Source organism: Neofelis nebulosa, chromosome 12, assembly GCF_028018385.1.
Source record: "Neofelis nebulosa isolate mNeoNeb1 chromosome 12, mNeoNeb1.pri, whole genome shotgun sequence".
NCBI classification, from domain to species: domain Eukaryota; kingdom Metazoa; phylum Chordata; class Mammalia; order Carnivora; family Felidae; genus Neofelis; species Neofelis nebulosa.
The window spans coordinates 64,989,606-65,014,591 of NC_080793.1; the positions used below are offsets into that span (position 1 = coordinate 64,989,606).

The window sequence follows — 24,986 nt, forward strand, 5'->3', positions numbered from 1 at the left end:
CCGGGGCCTGTTTACTGTTTAAAGAATCAAGCAAATTGGTTTAATTTTTTCATTATTTATCTTTAGTCATATACTTGTAATTGGCAAGGTTCAGCCTGTCCAGGCTTTGATCAAGAGAATTTCACACGCAACTCTTCAGTGTGAGTTGTGATTTAAACAGGATGAGATTTCAATAGTGACTGAAGGTCCTGGAAGTATGTATGTAGAAGCAAATTAAGTGCAAATATGATTAAATATTAAAAATGACTTTACTGTTTTGCAGTCAAAACTATTTGGAGACTCACGGGAACTAAACTGATCTTTTTAAAAGGAAATAATCCAAAATGACTTCAAGTTCGGAGTTTTTGGTTCAACTGGAATCTGACTTCATTTTCTATTTTAAAATGGTCTTAATGTGTGTCTGCTTTCTTATTTTGGGTAATGTGGACTCTTTATGGCTTTTTAAGAGCTAGTTATTCATTAAGAGTTCTACTTTGGTTCTTATCAGTGCTGAAAATGTTCCTGGTTGTTCAATGCCTACAGATTGCATGGCAAACAATTGCATGGCATGAATACAGTTACACTCAAATGTTTCTTTCATTTGAAATCTTCAGCTTTTCTAAAAAGCCAAAGTTTCAGATTTTTTTAATTTAAATTTTTTTTAATGTTTATTTATTTTTGAGAGAGAGAGTGAGTCAGAGTGTCAGCAGGGGAGGGGCAGAGAGGGAGACACAGAATCCGGAGCAGGCTCCAGGCTGAGCTATCCGCACAGAACCAGATGAGGGTCTCAAACTCAAGGAACTGCGGGATCATGACCTGAGCCAAAGTCGGATGGCTGACCGACTCAGCCACCCAGGCACCCTTAGACTTTAAGATTTTTATAAGTTCATTATAGAATGAAAATAGGGGACACTTACTTGCAAAATGTTAACAGCAGGTAGAGTGTGGTCAAAGTAGACCGTTGTGGGAGACTCTTCAATTCCTATGAACAACAGACACTGGAGCTAGTTGCCCTTTGCCTAGAAAAGAAATGGGCCCGTGTGTAAGGAGACAACTTGCCATAAAGCACATAGAGGCAAGAAAAGACTCGAGACTTTGCACCCATCTTAACCTTTCCTCCTTCGTGTTTACCAGAGAGAAATGGAAATGGTTCACAGAAGAACCTGTACACGAATGGTCATGGAAGCATTTTGGGTTATAGTCCTAAACGAGGAACAACCAACATGCCCATCAGCTGGTGAATAGGCAAACTGTGGTCCTCTTCAGCAAGTTAAAGAAACAAGGGTGGGAAGCAAAAGCAATAAAGAAGAGTACAAAAAAGCCTTGAAAGAGTACATACATGAAATTTATTTATGAAATTCTAGAAAAAGGGACCTCTAACTCGGCAATAGAAGTCAGAATGAGATGGGGTTGGTTTCAGTGGGGGCACAAAGGGCACTTTTTGAGGTGATGTTAATGTGTTGATTGGGTGGTTACAAGGGTGTACGCATTTGTCCAAACAACGAACTGTGGGTCGTAAAGCCTGCATTTCGTTGTACGTTAATTATATGTTTAAAATGTATGAAAAAAAAAAAAAGGCAAAACAAACGTTCAGACCAAACTGAAGCGTCTCCCCGGGAGGGGCGCTTGGAAGGAGCGAGGACTTTTCACCTCTCGGGACCCCGTTTCTGCCGAGCTCAGACCCGGGCACTGCGGGACGCGGGCTCCAGCCCCTCGACGCCGCAGCGGCGGGGCGCGCTCGGGGCGGCCGCGGCCCTTCCTGTTTCGGCCGCGCCCTCTCGCGGGCCGGCCGCGGGCGGGGACGGAACTGGGGCGGAGCGGGCCGGAGAGTGGCGGAGGCCGGCGGGCGGCGCGCGGCCGCGGGACATGACTGCCGGCCGCCAGGCCGAGGGCGCGGACGCGGATGCCGCGTCCGCGCGGGGGCCTTCCCGGGTGGCCAAACTGCTGTCGGCGCTCTTTTACGGGGCCTGCTCCTTCCTCATCGTGCTGGTCAACAAGGCGCTGCTGACCACCTACCGGTGAGGAGAGCGCCAGGGGGTCGGGCGGGGTCCGCGGGGCGCCGGGTCCCGGGACCGTCAGTTCGCGGCGCCGCGTGAGGTCCCGGGGTTCGGGGCGCGGCGGGGCTGCCCCTGCGCTCCCAGCACGTTGGCCGCGCGGGGGTCCGCGGGCTGGCAGGAACAGAGCGCGTGGGGTCTCACTGCCGACTCCGGTGCCAACGTGGGTGGCTGTGGGCTCGACACACTGACCGCGTTTTTACCGAGCCGGGACCTTCCACAACCCAAGCCACAAGCTAACAAAGTCGTTTTACTCTCAGTAATCGCGGATACGCCTCTCCACCGCTTACTACTACTGCGAGACAGAGACCCTGCGTAGCGCGCTTGTAGAGCTACACCCCAAAGCGTTCAAGTGCCCCGGTGCGCTGAAACAAGTGATCTGAATGTGAACTTTAAAGGCGAACAGTTTACACAAGTGGAGATGTTCAGCAATCAGATGAGTCCTAAGCGGATAAGTTTATGTTTATCGTTTGATCATTCATTGTCAAATTACCAGTGTATTCATAGAAGACTGGGGAAAACCATTAGGAGTTCACATGACGAGGAAAAAAAGTTCTCATGACGTACTTTCTTGGATTAGTGTGCAGTAAACCAGATTCCTGGTTCCTTGAGCCTATTTGTAAGGACTAGAAAATCCTGTTTAATTCTGCTATCCTTATAGCAGCACTGAGAGCACTGTGGATTTAGATCCAGTTCCACCATCTAATAGCTGTGCCTGTTGGGCCAGACCCAAAGTCAGCAGTTTTCTCAAATGCAAAAGCCGGATAATTACAGTCCTGTTAATTACCTGTTAATTACCTTCCAGAGCTTCACAGGAGCTGCCGTTTAAGTAAAGCCGCTCTTTGTAAACTATACTGTCTGTGCTACAAGAGTGTAAAATCAGAATTTTATAAAGAGCCTAAAGAGACCTCAGAGAGTATCTTCAGGTTTCTTATGTTATACCTGAGAAAGCTGCGACCCCACAGGTGCTTGGCCGGTTACATCTCCCACAGATATTTACTGAGCACCTACTGTGTGCCAAGCCCATTGCAGGCACCAGAGAAGCAGGTGTGATCAACACAGAGCCACTGCTCTGGAGATTCCATACCATTGGTAGAGACAGAAAGGAAGTGGGTTCAAGAATAAGCAGGGTGATTTCAGGTATGTTATGAGAGTGCCTGGGATGGAGCGGTTGGTGCTAGAGCATTCCAGACAGGCAGTCTGATGAAGTGGGCATGAGTTTGCTCTGTTGGAGGAACTGAATGAGCAAATGGAAGAAGGTAGGAGAGATGATGGGGGGAGGGAGGCAGGAAAGGCAGGATCAGACCCTTCATTCACTCAGTAATATTTCTTAAGCACCTATTATGTGCCAGGCACTATTCTAGGCACTTGAGATATAGGAGTGAATAAAGCAGATCAGAAACCTAAATGTCATGGAGCAAATATCTATCCTCCTAAAGCTTACATGGAGCTTTCTACTGAATCAGTAAATAAACTGATAGAATTTATATTATGTCAGATGCAGTTGTGTGGTCAGGAGAGAAAAATAAGGCAGGGAAGGGAGTTAGGGAGTGTGGCATGGGAAGGAGTTTGCCATCTCAGTGTGATCAGTGAAGCTTCACTGAGGAGGTGACAGTTGAGCCAAGAGATGAGTGACATGAAGGAAATGAGGAAAGAACATTCCAAGTGTGAAAGAGAAGGGTGTTTGGGTAGAAATGGTACTAGGTGAGGGTAATGGATTGTTAGATCCTGGAGGGCCTATGAAGCTGCCATGGAGGCTCTCAGGAGATGGGAGCCACCAGCCAGTGTTGAGCAGAGGAGTAACATGATCTTGAGGACCAGGGTGGAAGCACAGGGAATTATCTAGTATTCTAGATAATTCTAAAAGATGTCTTAGACTGTGGGGAGGGGCAGCAGCAGACAGATATGGAGGGAAGAGAGAGATCTGGGATATTTTTTGGTGATCTTACAGCTGTTGATGTTCTTTACAAGTCTCTCCCAGTGTGTTGCAAGCATGCTTGCTGGTGTCCATGGGAAACACCAACACTGCTAATGAACAAAAAAGAAAACTAAACATTTTTGACCAAAAATAATAAGAGAATGCTACTAATAGGCTTGTTTGGGAGTGGTTGGCAGTTATGTTGGATGAAGTTTGAAGGTCGGTCTCTATTTTCTGCACTTGAATGAGCCGTGTGCTCTCTGGCCATGGCAGTCACTGCCTCCAAAAACAGGTGTCTTCTTGTTGGAAGCAGGGACCAGTAAACAGTGGTTAAGTGCTTTGAAGATGAAGGGGAAGTCTCCAACCAGGAAGGATTATATGAGATATCTTACACTCTAGCCTTTCCATCTTTAAAATGTTGAGGTCCATGATTAAAGGAGGAAATGGAGGTTTTTTTTCTCTGTAAGACAAAACTCTTTCAATCCTTAGAAGTAAACATTTCACATTTCCGTAATGTAATATACAGTTGGAGAACCCTGTTCAAATAACATTATTCATTCTCTCATCTCAAAATGCTTTAGGAGCACATTTTTGAGGGGAGGAGGGTTGGGTTGATTTGGTTACAACAATAAACCACAAAAATCTGATCCAAACATTAGATGTTTGAAGATAGAATATTGTGTTGTAGAGTAGAAAGAAGGGCATTTTGATAATTACCTAATCCACAGGGTCATGGGAATGTAGCTCAAGGAATATTTTTTTTCTCCTGCATTTTGAACAGATTGTTTCTGGTTGGGGTTCAGGTCTGATGAGTGGTGTTCCTTATTTCTTATGCTAGACTTATCTGGTTCATTGTAATGCTAGATTTATCTAGTTGGACAGAGAAATCTTTGAAGGATATGAACTCTCAGAATCTGTTAGGGTGGGAGAGAAAAGCAAGGTCACCTAAGAATCTGTGGCTAGTTGGTTACACTAGTGGGTCTTTGGAATCAGATTCATGAGGGTGGTGGGGTGGTCTGGAGTTGCTTTTTTGTTGCCACTGAAATACACTGTTCTCTAGGACATGCAAGAATTTACTAATGGTGCTTAATAAAAATATAGACCTTAGTTGTATTCAGTTCAATGAGTATTTCCTGTATGTCTAGTTCTTTATGTATCCTAGGATATTGGGATCATTTAGCACAGTGGTTTTCAAACCTGCCTGGGACTGTGAATTACTTGGAGAGGTTTTTATAAAATATATTATATCAAGTCTCGGGCAGTGGGAACTGGAAATCCATACTAAAAACAAAAACAACTTGTAATTTTCTCTTTCTTTGGTGAAAACCTGCTCTCTCCTGAAGACACTGCTTCCTTGGCTTCCTTGGCCCCTGGACGCAGCTGGATGTTGGTTTCACCGCAGGTGTGGCCAGGAGGTGGGGTGGGGTCCTCGTGGCTCCCCACTGCCCAGACTCTGTGTGCTCCAGACTTACCACTCCTTATGGTCTTTTGTGGTGGCTTCTGAGCTCCTGTCACTCACAGAAGGAAGAGACCTGATCTCCATCTGGACTGGTGTCAACCTTGGGGACTCAGGGACTCCTTGTGGGGAACCCTGGCAGTCGATGTGGCCTTGCTTCCTGCAGACACTCCCCGGGGGGTGCATGCTTGGCTGTGACCCACCAGCTTTTCATGCCCAGTAATGTCTCCTGCTGGTGTCCACATCCAACCTTGGAGTCCTTTCTGGGGCCCACTGGGCCTGGCCCTGGTCTGGCACAGCCTGCCTCCTTCCTTCACTGAGCAAGTCAGACTGTTGTGGGGTGGGAGGGAAACCACTTCTGAGCTTTAGAGTGGTGATCGCAAAGCTCAGCTGACTCTCCTTCCTGCCCACTCGTTTCTTCGGGGGTTTTGCTTTGACTCCTTTCTGCTTTCTCCTGCCTCCTGGAATCCCACCCGCCCCCTCTCCCCCGCCCTCCACTCCCCTTCTCCGATACTTTATTGAGAAAGTGGAAGGTGTCATTTGAGGCCCCCACGGTGCCCTTATGCTAATATGTAGGGAGCCTTTTATCCACCTAAGGTCCCCCTCTCCTCTCTGTGGGTGCAATGCTCCACTCCTTCTACCCCCTCCTCATTCTGCCTCAGCAGCTCTAGCCCTGAAAACGTGTTCAGGTTTCTTAAGCAACAACAACCCATTTTTGATCCCTCGTGGACCCTCATTTCTCTGTTCCTTTCAGAGTCTGAGTCTTACCAGTTGTGTACACACTTATTGTCTTCACTTCCTCGCGTTCACTCCTACAAGAATTCATTTAAAAAATTGGGGATTATTTAAATACAGAAATGTACAAAGAAAATAATTATCTATATTCCCCCTACCTAGAATCAATATCTGTTAAATTTTTTTTGGCTGCTCCTCCCCCACTAACACTGTCTGTCTCAAAAGTAAACATTAAAAAAAATTAAAATTTTTTTGTGGGGTTGGGGGCTCCTGGGTGGCTCAGTCCCTTAAGCTTCCGACTTCCGCTCAGGTCATGATCTCGTGGTAGTTCGTGAGTTTCAGCCCAGCCTTGGGCCCTGTGCTGACAGCTCAGAGCCTAGAGCCTGCTTCCTATTCTCTGTCTCCCTCTATCTCTCTGCCCCTCTCCTGCTCACATTCTGTCTTTCAAAAATGAATAAATGTTAAAAGCCTGATCCCAGGGGCTCTGGAGCTGAGAGGACTCAACAGAATTCTGAGTTGGGGTGGGGCTTGGGATGCAGGGTGCTCACAGGGAGGGTGTTTGCCATTGGCAAGGTAGCTTTCTTCAGCTGAGGATGTTCTTGGGCAACTGGGGAATGAATACCTCAGCGTAGAAGGGGGTATCTGGGTGGCACAACTGGTATCCATCCACTAGAATGGATTTCATTCTCATGGTGTTACTGTCCAGACGTTCATTCTGTTTTCTTTGATAAGGCGAGTCAGCTCTTTACTCTCTTCTTGCCCTATCTGAAATAGGTGTGTTTTCCTCTGACATGCAGATTGAGGGCTGAGCTAGGGGTGTGTGTGTGGGAGAGTCTCTGAGAGAATGACTGGGAGCCAGTGCAGGTTTGGGTAGTGAGCAGGGTGAGGTGATGTGCTGCCTTGTTAAATGTGGTGTGAAGTGTATCATCTAACTTACCCAATGCCGTTTGTTGAAAGACCATCTTTCCCTCACTGCTGTGCACTGTCATCTGTGTCATGTATGTGTGTATCTGTCCTCATCTTTGTTCTCTTCCATTGTGTGGATGCAAAATGAACAAACCTTTTGGAGTCTCTAAAAGTAAGAGCTTTATTCGAGCCCAAGTTAGGACAGCTGCCCAGGAAACATATTCTTTACAAAGAAGAAAGAGCTCCAGAGAATGAACAGGTTTTACAGGGTTTTTACAGTTTTCACATCTCGTAAAAGCTCAGATTATATATTAGCATATAGGCAAGAATCACAAGTTTTAATGTCAAAGAACAGGGAGTAGGAGCATTGATTGCTATCTTAAGAACAACATGGTCTTCTTTTAGGCTACTCATTCACAAAGCAGGGGTACATTGTATGCTTGGTGGGCCATGAATCAGGCTTTTGGTTTCAACAAAGCGTACGTGTAGTTATGCTGACTTAGAAAGAAATCCAAAATGGCTTCTCTTATATCCCAGGCCTTTAAAGAATTTTTTCTCTCACCAGTTGTAATGGAATGCATTTATTGTAATCTTTAATTAATCTTTTGTTAGGTTTGTTCCTGGATATATTATTTAAAAAAAAATAGCATAGGCATACTTCAGAGATGTTGTGGGTTTGGTTCTAGACCACCACAATACAGTAAGTATTGCAGTAAAGTGAGTCAATTGAATTTTGTGGTTTTCCAGGGCATATAAAAGTTATGTTTATACTATACTGTAGTCTGTTAAGTGTGCAATAGCATTATGTCTGAAAAACAATGTACATACCTTAATTAAAAAAATACTTTATTGCTAAAAAAATGCTAACCATCATCTGAGTTTTCAGGGAGTCATAATCACTAGTCACAGATCACCATCACAAGTATAATAATAATGAAAAAGTGTGAAATATCACGAGCATTATCGAAATGTGACACAGAGACACAAAGTGAGCAAATGCTGCTGGAAAAATGGTGCCGAATAACTTGCTCAAGGCAGGGTTACCACAAACCCTCACTTTGTAAGAAATGCAGTGTCTGCAAAGCATAATAAAGAGAAGAGTGATAAAATGAGATATATCTGTCTAATGAATCACCCAGTAGCCGTCATCCAGTGTCAACAACTCATTACATTTGTATCCCCCCTTGCACTCAATCCTACCATTTCCCCCCAGAGTTTAAAAAAAATTTTTTTTTAATGTTTATTTATTTTTGATAGAGAGAGAGAGAGAGAGAGACAGAGCATGAGCGGGGGAGGGTCAGAGAGAGAGGGAGACACAGAATCCGAAGCAGGCTCCAGGCTCTGAGCTGTCAGCACAGAGCCTGACGTGGGGCTTGAACTCACAGACCGCAAAATCATGACCTGAGCTGAAGTTGGACGCTCAGTTAACTGAGCCACCCAGGCGCCCTCCCGCCCGCCGAGTTATTTTGAGGCAAATTAAAAACATATCATCATATGCATTTCAAGATGTATTTCTAAATTATAAGAAGGGCTCTTTCATTTAAAAAAAACACCACCCCAATACCTTTCATACCTAAAAAACTAAAGGTAATTCCTAATATCATAAAATATACAGTTAGTATTATTTGATGTGCTTTTAGTGTTATTATAAATGATCTCTTTAAAATTTTCACTTTGTTTCTTCTGGCATGTAGATATAGAAATGATGTTTTTTTCATATATTCATCTTGTAGCCAGTGACCTTGCTAAAAATTATTCTAATAATTTATCCCCAGATTATTCTGGCTTTCTATATACATAGTCATGTTATCTGTTAATATGATGACAGACAAGGGGCAATAGAAAATTGCCAACTTTAGCAACAATCAGTTTAAAAATGAAAAGAAATGAACAAATGAAAAGTCAATGAATTTTATGTTAAGTTTTAATGGTCTAAGAATGAAAAAAAAGTCTAAGATTTTTAAATAACTCCTGCCATTACATATTATAGACTGCAAATTTTTATCAGTTGCTAAAATTGTTATTCTGTGTTTTTTATAGTTTCCCATCACCAATTTTTCTTGGAATTGGACAGGTAAGTGAAAATGAAAAATTAACCACTTAATTAGTTGTCATTATACACAAAGAAATTTTAAGTGCTTTTGTTTAAGACTGTGGTTTACAAATTTATTCAGCTGACAGAGGGCCAGAGGATCATGGTACTTTTGGTGAAACAGCATGAAATATTGACACACATTTTAAGTCTTTCTATAATTCAGGAACAGTTGTATTTGTAGGAAAAAGCAATTACTTGTTTCAGCTTTCTTAATTGAATTTAATTACCCTTTAAAGCAAGGGGCCAGAAGACTGAAAGCCTCAAGGCCTGGTGGGGAACAAATGAATAAATTGGAGGCTGGAGTGGGACAAGGATATAGTTGCCAAAGTTGAAGTGTGCATTTGGGACTCAGTTTAAGCCACTGTGCTGAGAGGAAAGGACTCAGGAGATGAGATTGGGTTCACTATGCCCTTATTTTAACACCTCTGGAAGTTTTCCAAGAGAAGCAGGGATTTTGAATTTTTACATCAAATTTGTAAATGCCAGAAACACATTCAGATTTTTACAAAACTCTCTGTGGGCCTAACTAAACATGTTTGCATTTTGTTTCCTGCAGTTTGTGATTTTTGTTCTCAAGTATAAAGACAAGATTGGATAAGTTTTCAGACTAACCCCATTTAGCTGCTTCTGAAATTTCCCATTAATATTAATTTGTGGCTTGTTTACTATCTTGATCATATGCTGGTGATTTCCAGTAGGCAAGTGGTAACAGGCACCAAAGGCACCTTTTTTTTTTTTCGTTTGGGTGGTTTTGCTTTAATTTATAGGGAGAAAAACATAAAATTGTGAAAATTGTGTCTGTTAATTAATTTTTTAATTGTGAATCTTGAGAAGGATGTCATTTATATGATTAAACATTATTCTGGTTAAATGTTTTGCTGATAAGGTACTCTTTGCAATATCATTTTAGGAATAAAAAATATAATAATATATTTCCTTAATGCCAAAAATACATCATCTTAATGTTTCAGTGTGAAAAATGTAGAAAAAAGTACTCTAAAAGATCAGTGAATATGTGATAATGTGCCCTTAGTAATCCCCAAGGCAAATAAAAATTCACTGGCTTGTGCTCAAAATAAAGCCTTTCTGATACACAATTTGTGGGGGAAGAGGGCAGCAGACCTCGTTTAAAAGTCTGAGTTACAGAATATTTTAAATAAATGTTAGTATATTTCTGTAAGAATTATAAGGTCAGTTATAAATACAAACTATAATTATAATTCAAGATGGCCTTATGTTATGATCTATCATAAGTATTACATTTGTAAACTCATTAGGCTCAGGGTTTAGGGATAATCATGTTGAAGGATGCCTTAAATTTTTTCATAATAATATGGAAACAATTGAGTAAGTTCTAAAATTTGCATAGGAAGATGATATTAAAATTTTTTATTTCATAATAATCTGGAGTATTTCTAATATACTTGTACTCTAGATGAGTAGGATTTGAATGGGACATTTTTGCAGTACCGGCTAAGATTGAAGAGAAAACTAGATCCCTTTTAAAATTGTTTTTCTCTTAATTTGTCTTCTGTGTTATAGGAATATTAGACTTTACAAAAAGTGTGTTAGTGTGGAGTTTGCCCCCTTGCAGTACCCCTAGACTCACTTTATGTGGAAAGGTGTCCATATGTTCAGTACATGGGAAGTATGGTCCAGGATCAAGGACTGGCCTCACCAACTGTGGTTACTCTGGCCAGTTTTGGGGACACCATTTCTTTCTCTGAACCCCTTGAGATAATATGCATATATGTGTGTGAGTCTATTTGATCTTAACACTTTTTGCCTATAGTTCTGATAGAATTCATACATTGGCAAGAAAAACAATTTTGATATTCCAAGAAATAGTTATTTTTTGGAACCTAGAAAATGGATTTTTTTTGGATAATATATTCTTTTTGATGAATGTATTTTCTTCTGAAGGTGTCTTTGTACCTCAGTCTTTCCAGATATTTTGCTGAAGTTTCTCCTTCCCTTTTTTTTAGATGGCAGCTACCATAATGATACTGTATGTGTCCAAACTAAATAAAATAATTCACTTCCCTGATTTTGACAAGAAAATTCCCGTGAAGGTATGTGATGACGAGTACAAATAACTATGGTGAAAGATATGAAAATACTATAGAATTACAAATTGATCTTAGAATGCATGTCGGTTTCCATACACACTGTGCTTCCTGCTTACACTGGGTAGAAACTTCTTAACAGAGATTTTATATCATTCATTCAGTTGTTCATTAACATAATGTAATAATAGTCAAAGTGTGTGCTTAGCAACTGACACTAAATAATACTATGTGTCTTCTGAAATGGCAAAGCCCTATAATACTAGGATTTGGTAGGCTTTTTTGGTAAAAAAGCAGATAGTAAATATTTAGGCTTTGTGGGCCAGACCATCTCTGTTGCAATTATTCAGCTCTGCCACTGTACCATGATAGATAAATAAATTGCTGTCATCGTCTTCTAATGAAACTTTATTTACATAGACAAAGGATGGGCCAGATTTGGCTCATAGGCCCTTCTTTTCTGATCCTATTTTAAGTTTTCATTTTTTGCCTGGATTGATAAAAGCTGTGAGTAGAATGAAGAATATAATTTGATGCACATAGAAATACGTGGGTTTTTCTGTGGTGGAACTAGAAACATAAAACCTGCCTTACCTTCCTGGGAATGAGGAACAGAGCTACCTTTTTTAAACAGTTGCTGGCTCAATAAACAGTTGCTTTAAGTCAACCATTTAATTCTTAGAGCAGTCCTATACAACAGGTAGTATTAACTGTATTTTGATGACATTTTTGGATTTAGGGAAGTTAAATCAGGCTGTCAGTTCCTTGAGAGTGAGAACCTCTCCTGGCTTGTTCACTACCATGTCTCTAAGCCCTGGAAAGATGCTGGCATCTGTCACTAGATTAATCATCAGTCTGACTAAGCATCAGGGACATCCACAAAAAGAGAAAAACAAAATATTGAAGTATAACGAAGGCTATTAACCCAATCATCGTAGGAACAATCAGAATATCGTTGGCCTTGCTTACACTTAGTTTATGATATGCTATAGTTTTAAAACACTTTAAGCACTGTGAAATATGATCTATATGTAGGGAAAAGGCATCATACATGAACGTATACTTGAATGAATAATAACGCATGTAATCATTACCTAGATCATGAGATGGGATCACAGAATCCTCCTTACCCACTATTTTGACTTTCGTAATAATAATTTTCTTACTTTCTTTGTAATTATTCTAATATGTGTCCCTGAATTATGTTTTGCTGAACTCGTACTATTCTTGAGTGTTCTGTAAAGAGAATACTGTTGTGAACATTTTTTTTTGAGTTTTTGCTATTGCATATATCTTTAAAAAATATATTATTTGGGGGGCACCTGGATGGCTCAGTCAGTTAAGCATCCAACTCTTGATTTCGGCTCAGGTCGTGATCTCATGGTTCATGAGATCAAGCCCCATGTGGGGGCTCCATGTTGGGCATGGAGCCTGCTTGGGATTCTCTCTCTCTCTCTCTCTCTCTCTCTCTCTCTCTCTCTCTCTCACCCTCCCCTGCTCACTCTCAAAATGTATATATATATATATTTAATGTTTACTTATTTATATATTTATGTATAAATATATATTTAATAATTTAATCTTTACTTATTTATATATATATTTAATAATATACTTTTTATATATATTTGATGTTTACTCATTTATATATTATAAATGACTATATTTATATATGTATATATAATTTGGAAAATTAGATGGATATGTTTTTATATTGCATTTATATATTGTTTTTATATTTGCAAAATTATAGAATATTAATCATAATTTATTTGTGGTTTCCTTTAGATTTTTCTACATTCACGATCAGGTCATCTTCTACAACAAATGACAGTTTTGCTTCATTCTTTCCAACATTCTAACTTTTATTCTTTTACTTCGGTTACTGTATCATATAGGACCCTCAGTACAATTTGGTAGAAGTGGTAATACTGGCTGATCTCCAAGGGGAAGCTTTTGGCATTTCACCGTTTAGTGTGTTGTTTGTTGTAGGCTTTTTGTTGATACCTTATATGCCTATTCCAGTTATCATTTGCTACATAACTTGTGACTCAAAACAATAATCACTGTGTTATTTCTCACAGTAACTGGTTCAGGAATTCAGGACAGTGTCAACTGGGTAGTTCTGGCTTAAGGCTTCTATATAGTTTCGGACAGACAGTAGCAGAGTGGAAACAACGATGGGGTTGCTGGTTAGTGCAGCTGGGAGCTGGTCACAAACCTCTCTTCCTATAATCTTAGGCCTCTCTGTGTGGTCACTCCTATAGGCTAATTTGGGCTTCCTTACAAAATGGCAGGCTCAGGGGAGTCAAAGTGGTCACATGGTGCTGAATTCTTCAAGGGTGAGTGTTCCAGCAAGCAGGGCAAAACTGCCTTGCTTTTTATGACCTAGCCTCAAAGGTCACATAGCAGCATTTCATCTGTACATTATTAATTGAAACAATCCCATGCAGTTTTAAGAGGAAGGGACCTAGATCATACCTCTGGATGGAAGAAAGTGTTAAAGTCACATTTTAAGAGCATGTGCAATAGAAAATATTATTGTAGCCATCATCTCTGATTATGGATTTGTCTATTTCTCTTGGTATTGATGTCAGGTTTTTTGTTTTGTTTAATTTATTTTGAGACCATATCGTTAGGTGCCTAAAACTTTAGTTAAATCTTCCAGGTAAAGTGTTTAATCACAGCTCACCCTGAAACAACATGGATTTCAACTGCATAGGTTCATCATATGTGGATTTTTTTTTATTTTGGATGAATACAGTACAGGGTTGTAAATGTGTTTTTTCTTGTGATTTTAACATTTTCTTTTCTCTAGCTTACTTTATGTAAGAATGTAGTATATAACACATGTAACATACAAAATATGAGTGCCTGTTTATGTTATTACTAAGACTGCCAGTCAACAGTAGGCTATTAGCAGTTAGGTTTTGGGGAAATCAAAAGCTATACATGGATTTTTGACTGTGTAAGGTGTTGGCATCCCTAAGCTTCACATTGTCCAAGGATCAACTATATATGAGGTGGACTTCTGTTTCAGTTCTTTTAGTGTACCTGGAAACTACAGCAGGCATATCTAACTTATCAAACTGTAAAGTTAATTAATAAGTGTATCTTCCCCCTCATGCTCTGGGTGGCTCAGTCAGTAAGCGTCCAAATCTTTTTTTTTTTTTCAACGTTTTTTTTAATTTATTTTTGGGACAGAGAGAGACAGAGCATGAACGGGGGAGGGGCAGAGAGAGAGGGAGACACAGAATCGGAAACGGGCTCCAGGCTCCGAGCCATCAGCCCAGAGCCCGACGCGGGGCTCGAACTCACGGACCGCGAGATCGTGGCCTGGCTGAAGTCGGACGCCTAACCGACTGCGCCACCCAGGCGCCCCAGTAAGCGTCCAAATCTTGACTTCAGCTCAGGTCATGATCTCATGGTTTGTGAAATTGAGCCCACTTTGGGCTCTTTCCTGATAGCACGAAGCCTGCTTGGGATTCTCTCTCGCTCTTTCTCTCTGCCCCTCCCTTGCTCATGCTCTCTCTCTCTTTCTCTCACAAGAAAGAAACTTAAAAAAAAATAAGTGTATCTTCCCCTTCAACAGTGTAAGGACTTTTACACATTTACCCCTCCTCCCAATTTAATGTGCGTTTTCAACAGGTACTTGAATAACTTTATGTAGATCTCACAATATATTTTTATTTTCTTTAAAAAAAACCCACCAATGTTTATTTATATTTACCCACGTATTTACTGCTCCCTTTGCTTTTCTCTCCTTTTTGCATCCCACACTTTCTACTTTCCTCCTGATTAAATTACCTCCTTTAGAATTTCCTTTACTAATAGTCTGCTTAAATTCCCTTAGTTTTTTTTTTTTTTGTCTGAAAAAGACTGCATGTTTTTCCTTTGCTTTCTTTTTTTTTTATTTTTTTTTTTTTAATTTTTTTTTTTTCAACGTTTTTTATTTATTTTTGGGACAGAGAGAGACAGAGCATGAACGGGGGAGGGGCAGAGAGAGAGGGAGACACAGAATCGGAAACAGGCTCCAGGCTCTGAGCCGTCAGCCCAGAGCCTGACGCGGGGCTCGAACTCACGGACCGCGAGATCGTGACCTGGCTGAAGTCGGGGCTCGAACTCACGGACCGCGAGATCGTGACCTGGCTGAAGTCGGACGCTTAACCGACTGCGCCACCCAGGCGCCCCTTTCCTTTGCTTTCAAAAGACATTCTTGTTGGGGGGTAGCATTCTAATCTGACAGACCCTTGAAGATGATGCAGTTCTGCTGCCCTCTGCCTTCCATTGTTTCTGGGTTTCTGTTCTTGCTTTAGTTTTTGGCTTGGAGACTCACTATCTCCCACATATTTCATGCTTTTATAAAGGTTTTACGTTATTTTACCTAGCATTTTTAATTGTTTTTAGCAGGGAGATTAACACAGATAATCTAGCTCACCGTTACCAGGAACTAGAAGTCAGTATTGTTTTTATTTTGAATTATACATGGAAAGGAGGGCAACTGATTCTTTGCAATACCTAAGAACCTCTAAAGTTGTAATATCCCAGAAGTTTTATTGTTTAGCCAGTTGTAGGCTGTCAACCAGAATGTTGTGAATGAAGGGGAAGGTCTTGGATGCGAGGCCCTCTCTTTCTTTCTTGAACAAATCTCCTGATAATAACGTTTTCTAATTTTTTGGGGGTAAATGACACTTAGTATTTCAAAATCCTTCAAAGGATGTCTTATCTGAATTGCACACTTAATGTCTTTTTAGTGGGAAAAAAATGTTGGACTCCCCTTGATAGCTGTGGATTGTATATCAGTCAAAAAGTTCTCAGTTAGTGTGTGACCTTATGAAAGGATATATATTTTTTTCATTTATGGAAGAGTAGGTCTTTTGTATGTTTCTTCAGTATGTTCTGAACAGTATTTCTCTTGACAAAATAATTCAGGAGGTCAGAGCTCAGTAAACCTAATTCAAGTACTACTGGTATGTTGTTTAACCTTGGTAGATATGTAATCATTCTAGACCTTGAAAACAAATAAAGTAACTCCAAAGTAATGTGGGTGGTAGACACAACTTTTTGAAAGGGTCACCAACCTTGTGACATTCCAGTGGTGTGTTTTATTTATTTAAAGTTTTTATTTTATTTATTTTTGAGAGAGAGAGAGAGTGTGTGTGTGTGAGCAAGCAGGGGAGGGGCAGAAAGAGACGGGGACAGAGGGTATGAAGCGGGCGGGCTCTGCTCGGATAGCAGAGAGCCTGATGTGGGGCTCGTGGGGCTCGAATTCACGAACTGTGAGATCATGACCTGAGCTGAACGCAGACGCTTAACTGACTAAGCCACCCAGGCACCCTGTGGTGTGTTTTAGATTGTGGAAAATTCACAGTTGTTACAGGGAAATGATTTGCTTACTGATGGGGAGTGAGTGTCACCATCTATATATATGAAGGAAAATCATTATTGGAGTTCTAATCAAATATTCTTTTTTTTTTTTCACGGAAGCTGTTTCCTCTGCCTCTCCTCTATGTTGGAAACCACATAAGTGGATTATCAAGCACAAGTAAATTAAGGTATGGTGCAGGGGAATGGTTGATGGGAGGTTCTTCACTCGTTTGTTTCTAATGGTACAATACAAAGACCAAGTTTGATTTTTTCAAAATATTACATGAGATTGAGGAAAGCCCTATTTGTATAGTGAGAGTAAAAAGGGGGCAGGTGGAAGGTAGACCAGAAGAAGGACATATAAAACTGACAACAGAAAGTAGACCTCTCCTCTTTCCTCTTATTTGGAAAGGACAGATTGTAGTTGTAGAAAATAAAATGTGAAATACTGGTTTTAGTTCTACATTTTAGTTTTTTTTTGTTGTTTTGTTTCTTTCTGGGATTGGGACGGTTTTCCTTAATTGTATCAAATTTGTATTAAAGCTTCCGGAGTTAGGTGCTATTGCTGTGTTACCATGGATCTTATTGGCTTGTCTCTGAGTGAGTTCACCTGCAGCTGTGGGGAATGGTTTCGGTTAACACTGACAGCTGCTCACTCCTTGCATCAGGGGTCTCCGCTTCACAGATGAAGGCTTTGTTTCCTTCTTCTTCCTCTTCCATCCCCCACCCCTCTTTCTCCCCCCTCCCCCTCCTCCCTTCTCCCTCCCCCTCCTCCCCTCCCCACCTTCTTCGTCCTCTTCTTTTTTAAAAGTAGGCTTCACCCCCAGTGTAGAGCCCAATGAGGGGCTTGAACTCAAGACCTGAGCTGAGATCAGGAGTTGAACGCTTAACCGACTGAGCCACCCAGGTGCCCCTCTTCTTTTTTTTTAAAAGTGATTTTAGAAGCATACTTATTATAGGTGTTCTGAAAGGCTCTACATGCATTGAGGAATGAGTATAACTTCCATTCATTGATACAACACTGTTCTCAAGGTAGCAATGTTAGAAACATCTTTTTTTTTTTTCAACGTTTTTTATTTATTTTGGGACAGAGAGAGACAGAGCATGAACGGGGGAGGGGCAGAGAGAGAGGGAGACACAGAATCGGAAACAGGCTCCAGGCTCCGAGCCATCAGCCCAGAGCCTGACGCGGGGCTCGAACTCACGGACCGCGAGATCGTGACCTGGCTGAAGTCGGACGCTCAACCGACTGTGCCACCCAGGCGCCCCGAAACATCTTTATTACAAGTGTTCTTAAACACTTCCCTACATGCATTTGGAGAAGACGGCTTCTCAAGTGCCGTGGGGTTTCTAGGAGAAGAGAGTTAACCAGAAAATGAGAGTAAGGAGGAAGAAAGATTGTTCACGTGGTGTCATGTAATGTGTTCTGCTGTGCCTCATATTTTCTGTAAACTGGTAGCTGGTTCTACTGCTTTGATCATATTAGGTTCAGTTTTTCAGACAAGATCAGTTTATTGGTGATGTTGGGTTCTTTCTATTGCATCATGGGGCACATAATGTTTTAGCCCACTTCTTAAAAAAATGTTTATTTTCTTTATTTTGAGAGAGAGCACGAGCAGGGGAGGGACAGAGGGAGAGGGAGAGAGAGAATACCAAGCACATGGGCTTGATCCCATGAACTGTGAGATCATAGCTTTGGACTGTTAACCGACTGAGCCACCCAGGTACCCCTAGCCCACTTTTTTAAAAAAACCCTTTTTGAGGTATAATTGGTATAAAATAAACTGTACATAATTATAATGCACAAATGATAAGTTTTGGCCTGTGTATAAGTCTGTGAAATCTATCACTGCAGTATCTAACACCCATAAAGATTTCCTCAAGTGACCTACTTATAATGATATTACATTGATCGATTCCCCTTTTAATGATTTTAAGGGGTCAGTCTGGTCCCTTCATTAGAAAGTGCCCCATCAGTCAGTCAGTCAGCCAGTCTTTTCTTTCTTTCTTTCTTTCTTTCTTTCTTTCTTTCTTTCTTTCTTTCTTTCTTTCTTTCTTTCTTTCTTTCTTTCTTCTCTTTCTTTCTTCTCTTTCTTCTCTTTCTTCTCTTTCTTCTCTTTCTTTCTTCTCTTTCTTTCTCTTTCTTTCTCTCTTTTTCTTCCTTCCTTCCTTCCTTCCTTCCTTCCTTCCTTCCTTCCTTCCTTCCTTCCTTCCTTTTTTAATGTTTTATTCATTTTTGAGAGAGAGAGAGAGACAGAATGAGAATGAGTGAGGGAGGGGCAGAGAGAGAGGGAGACACAGATCCAAAGACGGCTCCTGGCTCTGACTGTCAGCACAGAGCCCGACACGGGGCTCAGAGTCATAAACCGTGAGATCATGACCTGAGCTGAAGTCAGATGCCTAACTGACTGAGCCACCCAGGCACTCCCATCAGTCTTTCACCTAATGGTTTTAGATTCATTGATGATGACTTTCTAGATCCATTATTTCATTACAAGTTGCAGATCACCCTGTCTTCATGTATTATGTAAACTTCTTTAATAAATACAAACTTTCACCATTTCACACAAGAAAGGCAGGGCGTAAGCTTTATTTATACATGTTCAGTATAATAAATTAGTGTCCTGTCACCTTCAGTGGTGACCAGTGAGAGTTTTTGCTTGTTTGTTTTTTTTACTATAATCATTATAAACTCATGAATTTCCATTTACTTGATAGAAGTCTTTTGTCAGATCTGTGTTTTGCAAGTATTTTCTTTCAGTCTGTAGTTTTGTCTTTTTGTTCTCTTAGTGTTGTCTTTCAGAGAAGTTTTAAATTTTAATGAAGTTCCATATCATTTTTTTCTCTCGTGGTTCATGCTTTTGGTGTTGTATTTAAAAACTCATTGTTGAGGGGTGTCTGGCTGGCTCAGTTGGTGGAGCATATGACTTTTGATCTTGGGGTTGTAAGTTTGAATCCCATGTTGGGTGTAGAGATTACTTAATAAAATCTTAGGGGTGCCTGAGTTGGTTAAGTGTCCAACTTTGGCTCAGGTCATGGTCTCATGGTACGTGGGTTAGAGCCCCGTGTTGGGCTTTGTGCTGACAGCTTGCAGTCTGGAGCCTGCTTGGGATTCTGTCTCCCTCTGTCTCTGTTCCTCCCCCACTCTCCCTCTCTCCCCCAACTCTCAAAAATAAAATAAAACATTAAAAAATTTCTTTAAAGATAAAAAAAAAACAACTCATTGCTGTACCCCATCACCTACATTTTGTCCTGTGCTATCTTCCAGGAGTTTGATAGGTTGCATTTTACATTTAAGCATATGGTCTATTTTGAGTTTATTTGTGAAAGGTGTAGGGTCTGTCTAGATTCCGTTTTTTGCATGTAGATGTCTAGTTGTTTTAGCATAATTTGTTGAAAAGACCATCCATTCTCCATTAAATTATGGTTGCTCCTTTGTCAAAGGTCAGTTGACTATATTTGTGTGGGTTTATTTCTGGGTGCTCTAGTATATTCTATTGATCTATTTCATTTACTTGATGTTTTTAGTTAATTATATAAATAATTCTTTTGATGCTCACATTATCCCATCTCAGGCCAATGGGAGCCCCTATGAGTTGGCTTTTATGTTCTAGTGCCCCAGTGCTCTGGTTAGTTCCTTGCTTTCTGGCACATGATGTCCCAGGCTTATCTTGAACTTTTCCTGCCATTCTCCAAGGATCCCCTGTTTATTTTTATTTTATTTTATTTTATTTTATTTTATTTTATTTTATTTTATTTATTTTGGAGGGAGAGAGAGAGCACATGAGCAGGGGAGAGGGGCAGGGGAGAGAGAGAGAATCTTAAGCAGGTCTGATGTAGGGCTCCATCCCATGACCCTGGGATTATGACCTGAGCAAAAATCAAAAGTTGGACGCTCAACTATCTGAGCCACCCAGGCATCCCTCCCCTGGTTGTTTTTAATGGTAAAGATTATGTTCAGGCCACAATCTAGGTTCTGGATATATTGTGAAGGACCAGCCAACACAATTTCCTGATAAATAACATGTGTGGGAGAAAGAAAGGAGACAAGGATGACTTCATTGAAGAATGGGATTGCCATTGATTGGATTTATGTCTAGGAGTAGGATTGCTGGTCATATGGCAGTTCTCTGTTTAACATTTTGTGGAACGTCAAACTATTTCTCAAAGTAGCTATACCAGTTTACAGTCCACCAGCCATGTAAGAGGGCTACAACTTCTCTACATTCTTGCCAAATTTGTTATTGTCTGTTGTTCTGATTATGGCTGTTCTAGTAGTTGTGAAGTAGTATCTCATGGTTTTGATTCCATTTCTCTGATAACTAATGGTATTGAGCATCTTTTCATGTGCTTATTGGCCATCTATCTATATAGATATAGATATATTTTAGAGAAATATCTATTCAGATCTTCTGCATATTTTTAATATGGTTATTAATCTTTTTATTATTAAGCTGTAAGTCCTCTTTATATATTTTATATACAAGTCCCTTAACACTTAACACACAACATTGCAAAGTTTTCTCTTATTTTGTAGGTTGTCTTTTTACTCTCTTAATGGTATACTTTGAAACACAAAAGTTTTAGGTTTTTAAAAATTTAATTAACAATTAAGGTAAAATATATGTAACATAAAATTTACCATTTTAGCCATTTTTAAGTATATGGTTCATTGGCATTCAGTATATTCACATGTTGAGTAACCATCTTCAGTATCTATTCCTTGAACTTTAACATCATCTTAAACTGAAGCTCTGTACCCATTAAAAAATAACTGCCAATTTTCTCATGCTTCCAGCCACAGGTAACCTTTATATTACATTCTGTCTCAATTAACTTGCCTACTCCAGATATTTCATACAAGTGAAATGATACAATTTTTTTTTTTTTTTAAGTTACGGCTTATTTCAGTTAGTATAATGTTTTCAAGGTTCACTCATGTTGTAGCATGTATAAGAATTTTATTCTCTTTTTAAAAGATTTTATTTTTAAAGTGATCTCTACATCCACCCTGGGGCTTGAACTCACAACCCCAAAATCATGAGTCACATGCTCTGCCAACTGTGCCAGCCAGGCACCCCTATTACTTTTTTAAGGCTAAATAATATTCTATTGTTTGTATATATCACCTTCTGATTATCCATTTATAAAAGTTGAAAATTTTGATGAAGTCTTATTTATCAAGTCTTTCTTTTGCTGCTTGTACTTTTGGTATTATATCTAAGAAGACTGCCTAATCCAAGGTCATGAAGATTTATCCCTATGCTTTCTTCAAAAATTTTAATAATTTTAGCTCCCATATTTAGGTCTTTGATATGTGATAAATTCTTGTATATGGTGTGAGAAAGGGGTTCAAATTCATTCTTTTGCATGTGGATGCATATTCAGTTGTCCCAGCACCATTTGTTGAAAAGACTTTTCTTTCCCCATTGTATTGTCTTGGAACCCTTGTTGAAAATGAATTGACCATAATTGTATGGATTTATTTCTAGATTCTTAATCCTATTCCTTTGATTACATGTCTATAATCAATAACTAGATAGTGCTAATTACTGTACCTTTGTAATAAGTTTTGACATTGGGTCCACCAACTTTATTCTTTTTCAAGATTGTTCTAGCTTTCTGGTTTAGCTTTCTTGTTTTAGCTTTCTTGCATGGCCATATTTTGATTTTTTAATCTTTATTTTTTATAGATTTTTTTAAATTTTAGATAGAGAAAAAGTGCAAGCTGGGGAAAGGGGCATGGGGTGGGTCGGGGAGAGAGAGGGAGAGGGACAGGGACAGGGACAGGGAGAGAATCTTAAGTAGGCTCCATGCTCAGCTCAGAGCCCAATGTGGGGCTCAATCCCACGACCCTGGGATCATGACCTGAACTGAAAACAAGAGTCAGATACTCAACCGAGTGAGCCACTCAGGTGCCCCAATCTTTATTTTAAGTAGGCTCCATACCCAGTATGGGGCTTGAACTCACGACCCTGAGATCAAGAGTCTCATGCTGTACTGTCTGAGCCAGCCAGGTGCCTCACCATATCAGTTTTAACATCAGCTTGTTAATTTCTGGGGGGAAAAAAAAGCCAACTGAGATTTTGATAGGATTGTGTTGAAACTATAGATCTATTTGGGAGTATTTCCAATACTTTAACAATTTTAAGCCTATTGATCCAGAAACATGGAGTATCTTTCCACTTAACGCTTCTTTAATCCTCTAACAATATTTTGTAGTTTTTAGTGTACAAGTCTTACACTTATTTTCTTAAATTTATTCCTAAGAATTTTGTTCTTTTGATGCTATCATTAATGGAATTGTTTTAATTTCCTTTTTGGATTGCTCATTGCAATATATATAGAAATATAATTGATTTTTGTATATGCAATTTTTTTCCTGCACTCTTACTTAACTATTCATTATGATAACTCTTTAGTGGATTCCTTAGGATTTTCTTTATGTGTCATTTGCAAATAGGGATAACTTTATTTCTTGCTTTCTAAACAGTATCCTTTTTTTTTTTTTTTTTTTCAGTTTAATTGCTTCTTCTAGAATCCCAAGTATATGTTGAATTGATGTAGTGTTGAGAGCAAACATTCTGGTCTTATTGCTGATCTTAAGGGGAAAACAGTCAGCTTTTCATCATTAAATATAACTTACTTGCTTTTAAAAGGCATCATTAAAAATACTTTTTGGAATTAATTGACTTTTTGGGTGCTTTGAAAAAGGCAGTTCTAATCAGTCTCATAAGAGATCTTTTTTTTTTTTTTTAACATTTATTTATTTTTGAGACAGAGAGAGACAGATCATGAACGGGGGAGGGTCAGAGAGAGGGAGACACAGAATCTGAAACGGGCTCCAGGCTCTGAGCTGTCAGCACAGAGCCCAACGCGGGGCTCAAACTCACGGACCACGAAATCGTGACCTGAGCCGAAGTCGGCCGCTTAACCAACTGAGCCACCCAGGCACCCCTCATAAGATATCTTTAAGTGTGGGTATAAAGTTCCTGAAAATTCTTTCTGTACTTGTTCTCTGGTTGTGGCATCATTGATCACATGGAACCCCTCCACAGGTCTGGTCCAGAGGAGATGGTCACTGCTGTCCTGGCTGTGGCTCTGACTTTCTTTCTCCAGGTCACCATCTTCTCAGGGTGACATCTGGAAGCAGGTGGAGGTTGGCTGTTCCAGCCTACTCAGTTTTTTGGGTGTGCATTGAGCTGTGTTTTGGAATCTCTGAGTTTTGAGGCCCCACTGAAAGTTCTTAAGTATTTTTAAAAGGCAATGAATATAGCCTCATTACATAAAGTTTTGAGGAAAAAATAACTCATAACTTTATCTTCTAACATACTATTTTAAATATTGATTTCAGTGTTTCCCCATATGTACAATGTGTCATGTTACAGTTGTAGCTTCTGCATAGTTATGTATTCTCCTTGTTTTATTTAATATTTATTTTACAATAGTGGTATAAAGTTTTACATTCTAGAGTTAATGTGTAATGTTCCCTCAAATAGATTTATCATATATTTTATGACTGTCTTATTGTGTGACTGTTTTTTAACGTTTTATTTTATATTTTAAGAGACAGAGAGAGAGAGAGAGTGAGCAGGGGAGGGACAGAGAGAAAGGGAGACACAGAATCCAAAGCAGGCTCCAGGCTCTGAGCTGTCAGCACAGAGCCTGCTGCAGGGCTCAAACCCGCAAACACAATATCATGACCTGAGCCGAAGTCAGATGCTTAATGTACTGAGCCACCCAGGCGCCCCTTATTGTATGACTTTTAGGTTGTTTCTGATGTTTTCTCCAAAGACACTGTTGTAATGAACACATTTGCGCACCTGGTTTTTTTCTTTCTTTTGTATTATTACCTTGGGCTGAATTTCCCAAAAAGAAATCATTAGGTCCAAGGTTAGCACTTAATGACTGTTGATACATAATTCCAACTTAATTTGCCAAAGGGTGTGTTGGTGTATACTGCATACGGTATTTTAGCATAGTCTTTGTAGTTTTAGCACAATCTTTGCAGTAGTTGGATAACATGATTTTTAAAAATTGCTAGCAAGTGAAAAAAATTGCTAATAAACAAAAGTGGCGTGAAACTACTAAATCTCCATTTCTATTATTTAATGTGATTTGTTGGTGTTATATGTGAGAATTAAGGTTAATTTCTTATATTTAATTTGGAAAGTTAGTGGGCTTAATTAAAAATGTAAAGCATGTGAAAAAAATACTTGGTGTCTGATGTTACTATACTTGAATCTTTTCCCGACAGTTTGCCGATGTTCACCGTGCTCAGGAAATTTACCATTCCACTTACTTTACTCCTGGAAACCATCATACTTGGGTGATTTTTGTGTTTCCTCTGTTCCTCTCATGTCCTTTCCCCTCATCCCATATTATTTTTGCTTAGCAAGTTCTCAATATC

At 39.8% G+C, this 24,986-nt stretch overlaps 1 protein-coding gene across 5 annotated transcripts in view; it reads left to right on the forward strand.

The window, feature by feature from the left end:
* The first annotated feature begins 1,781 nt into the window (after positions 1-1,781).
* The window catches only part of SLC35D2 (solute carrier family 35 member D2), a 57,900-nt gene continuing 34,695 nt past the window's right edge, over positions 1,782-24,986 (forward strand). For 2 of the 5 annotated variants that reach the window (XM_058695476.1, XM_058695477.1), the window contains exons 1-5: positions 1,782-1,997; positions 9,089-9,122; positions 11,129-11,215; positions 16,697-16,764; positions 24,834-24,905. In XM_058695476.1, coding sequence (XP_058551459.1) covers positions 1,846-1,997; positions 9,089-9,122; positions 11,129-11,215; positions 16,697-16,764; positions 24,834-24,905 — 413 coding nt within the window. In that variant the 5' untranslated portion in view covers positions 1,782-1,845. Of the gene's footprint in view, positions 1,998-2,293; positions 2,394-9,088; positions 9,123-11,128; positions 11,216-16,696; positions 16,765-24,833; positions 24,906-24,986 lie in introns of all 5 variants that reach the window. The other 3 variants (XM_058695479.1, XM_058695475.1, XM_058695478.1) reach the window with 3 other exon arrangements.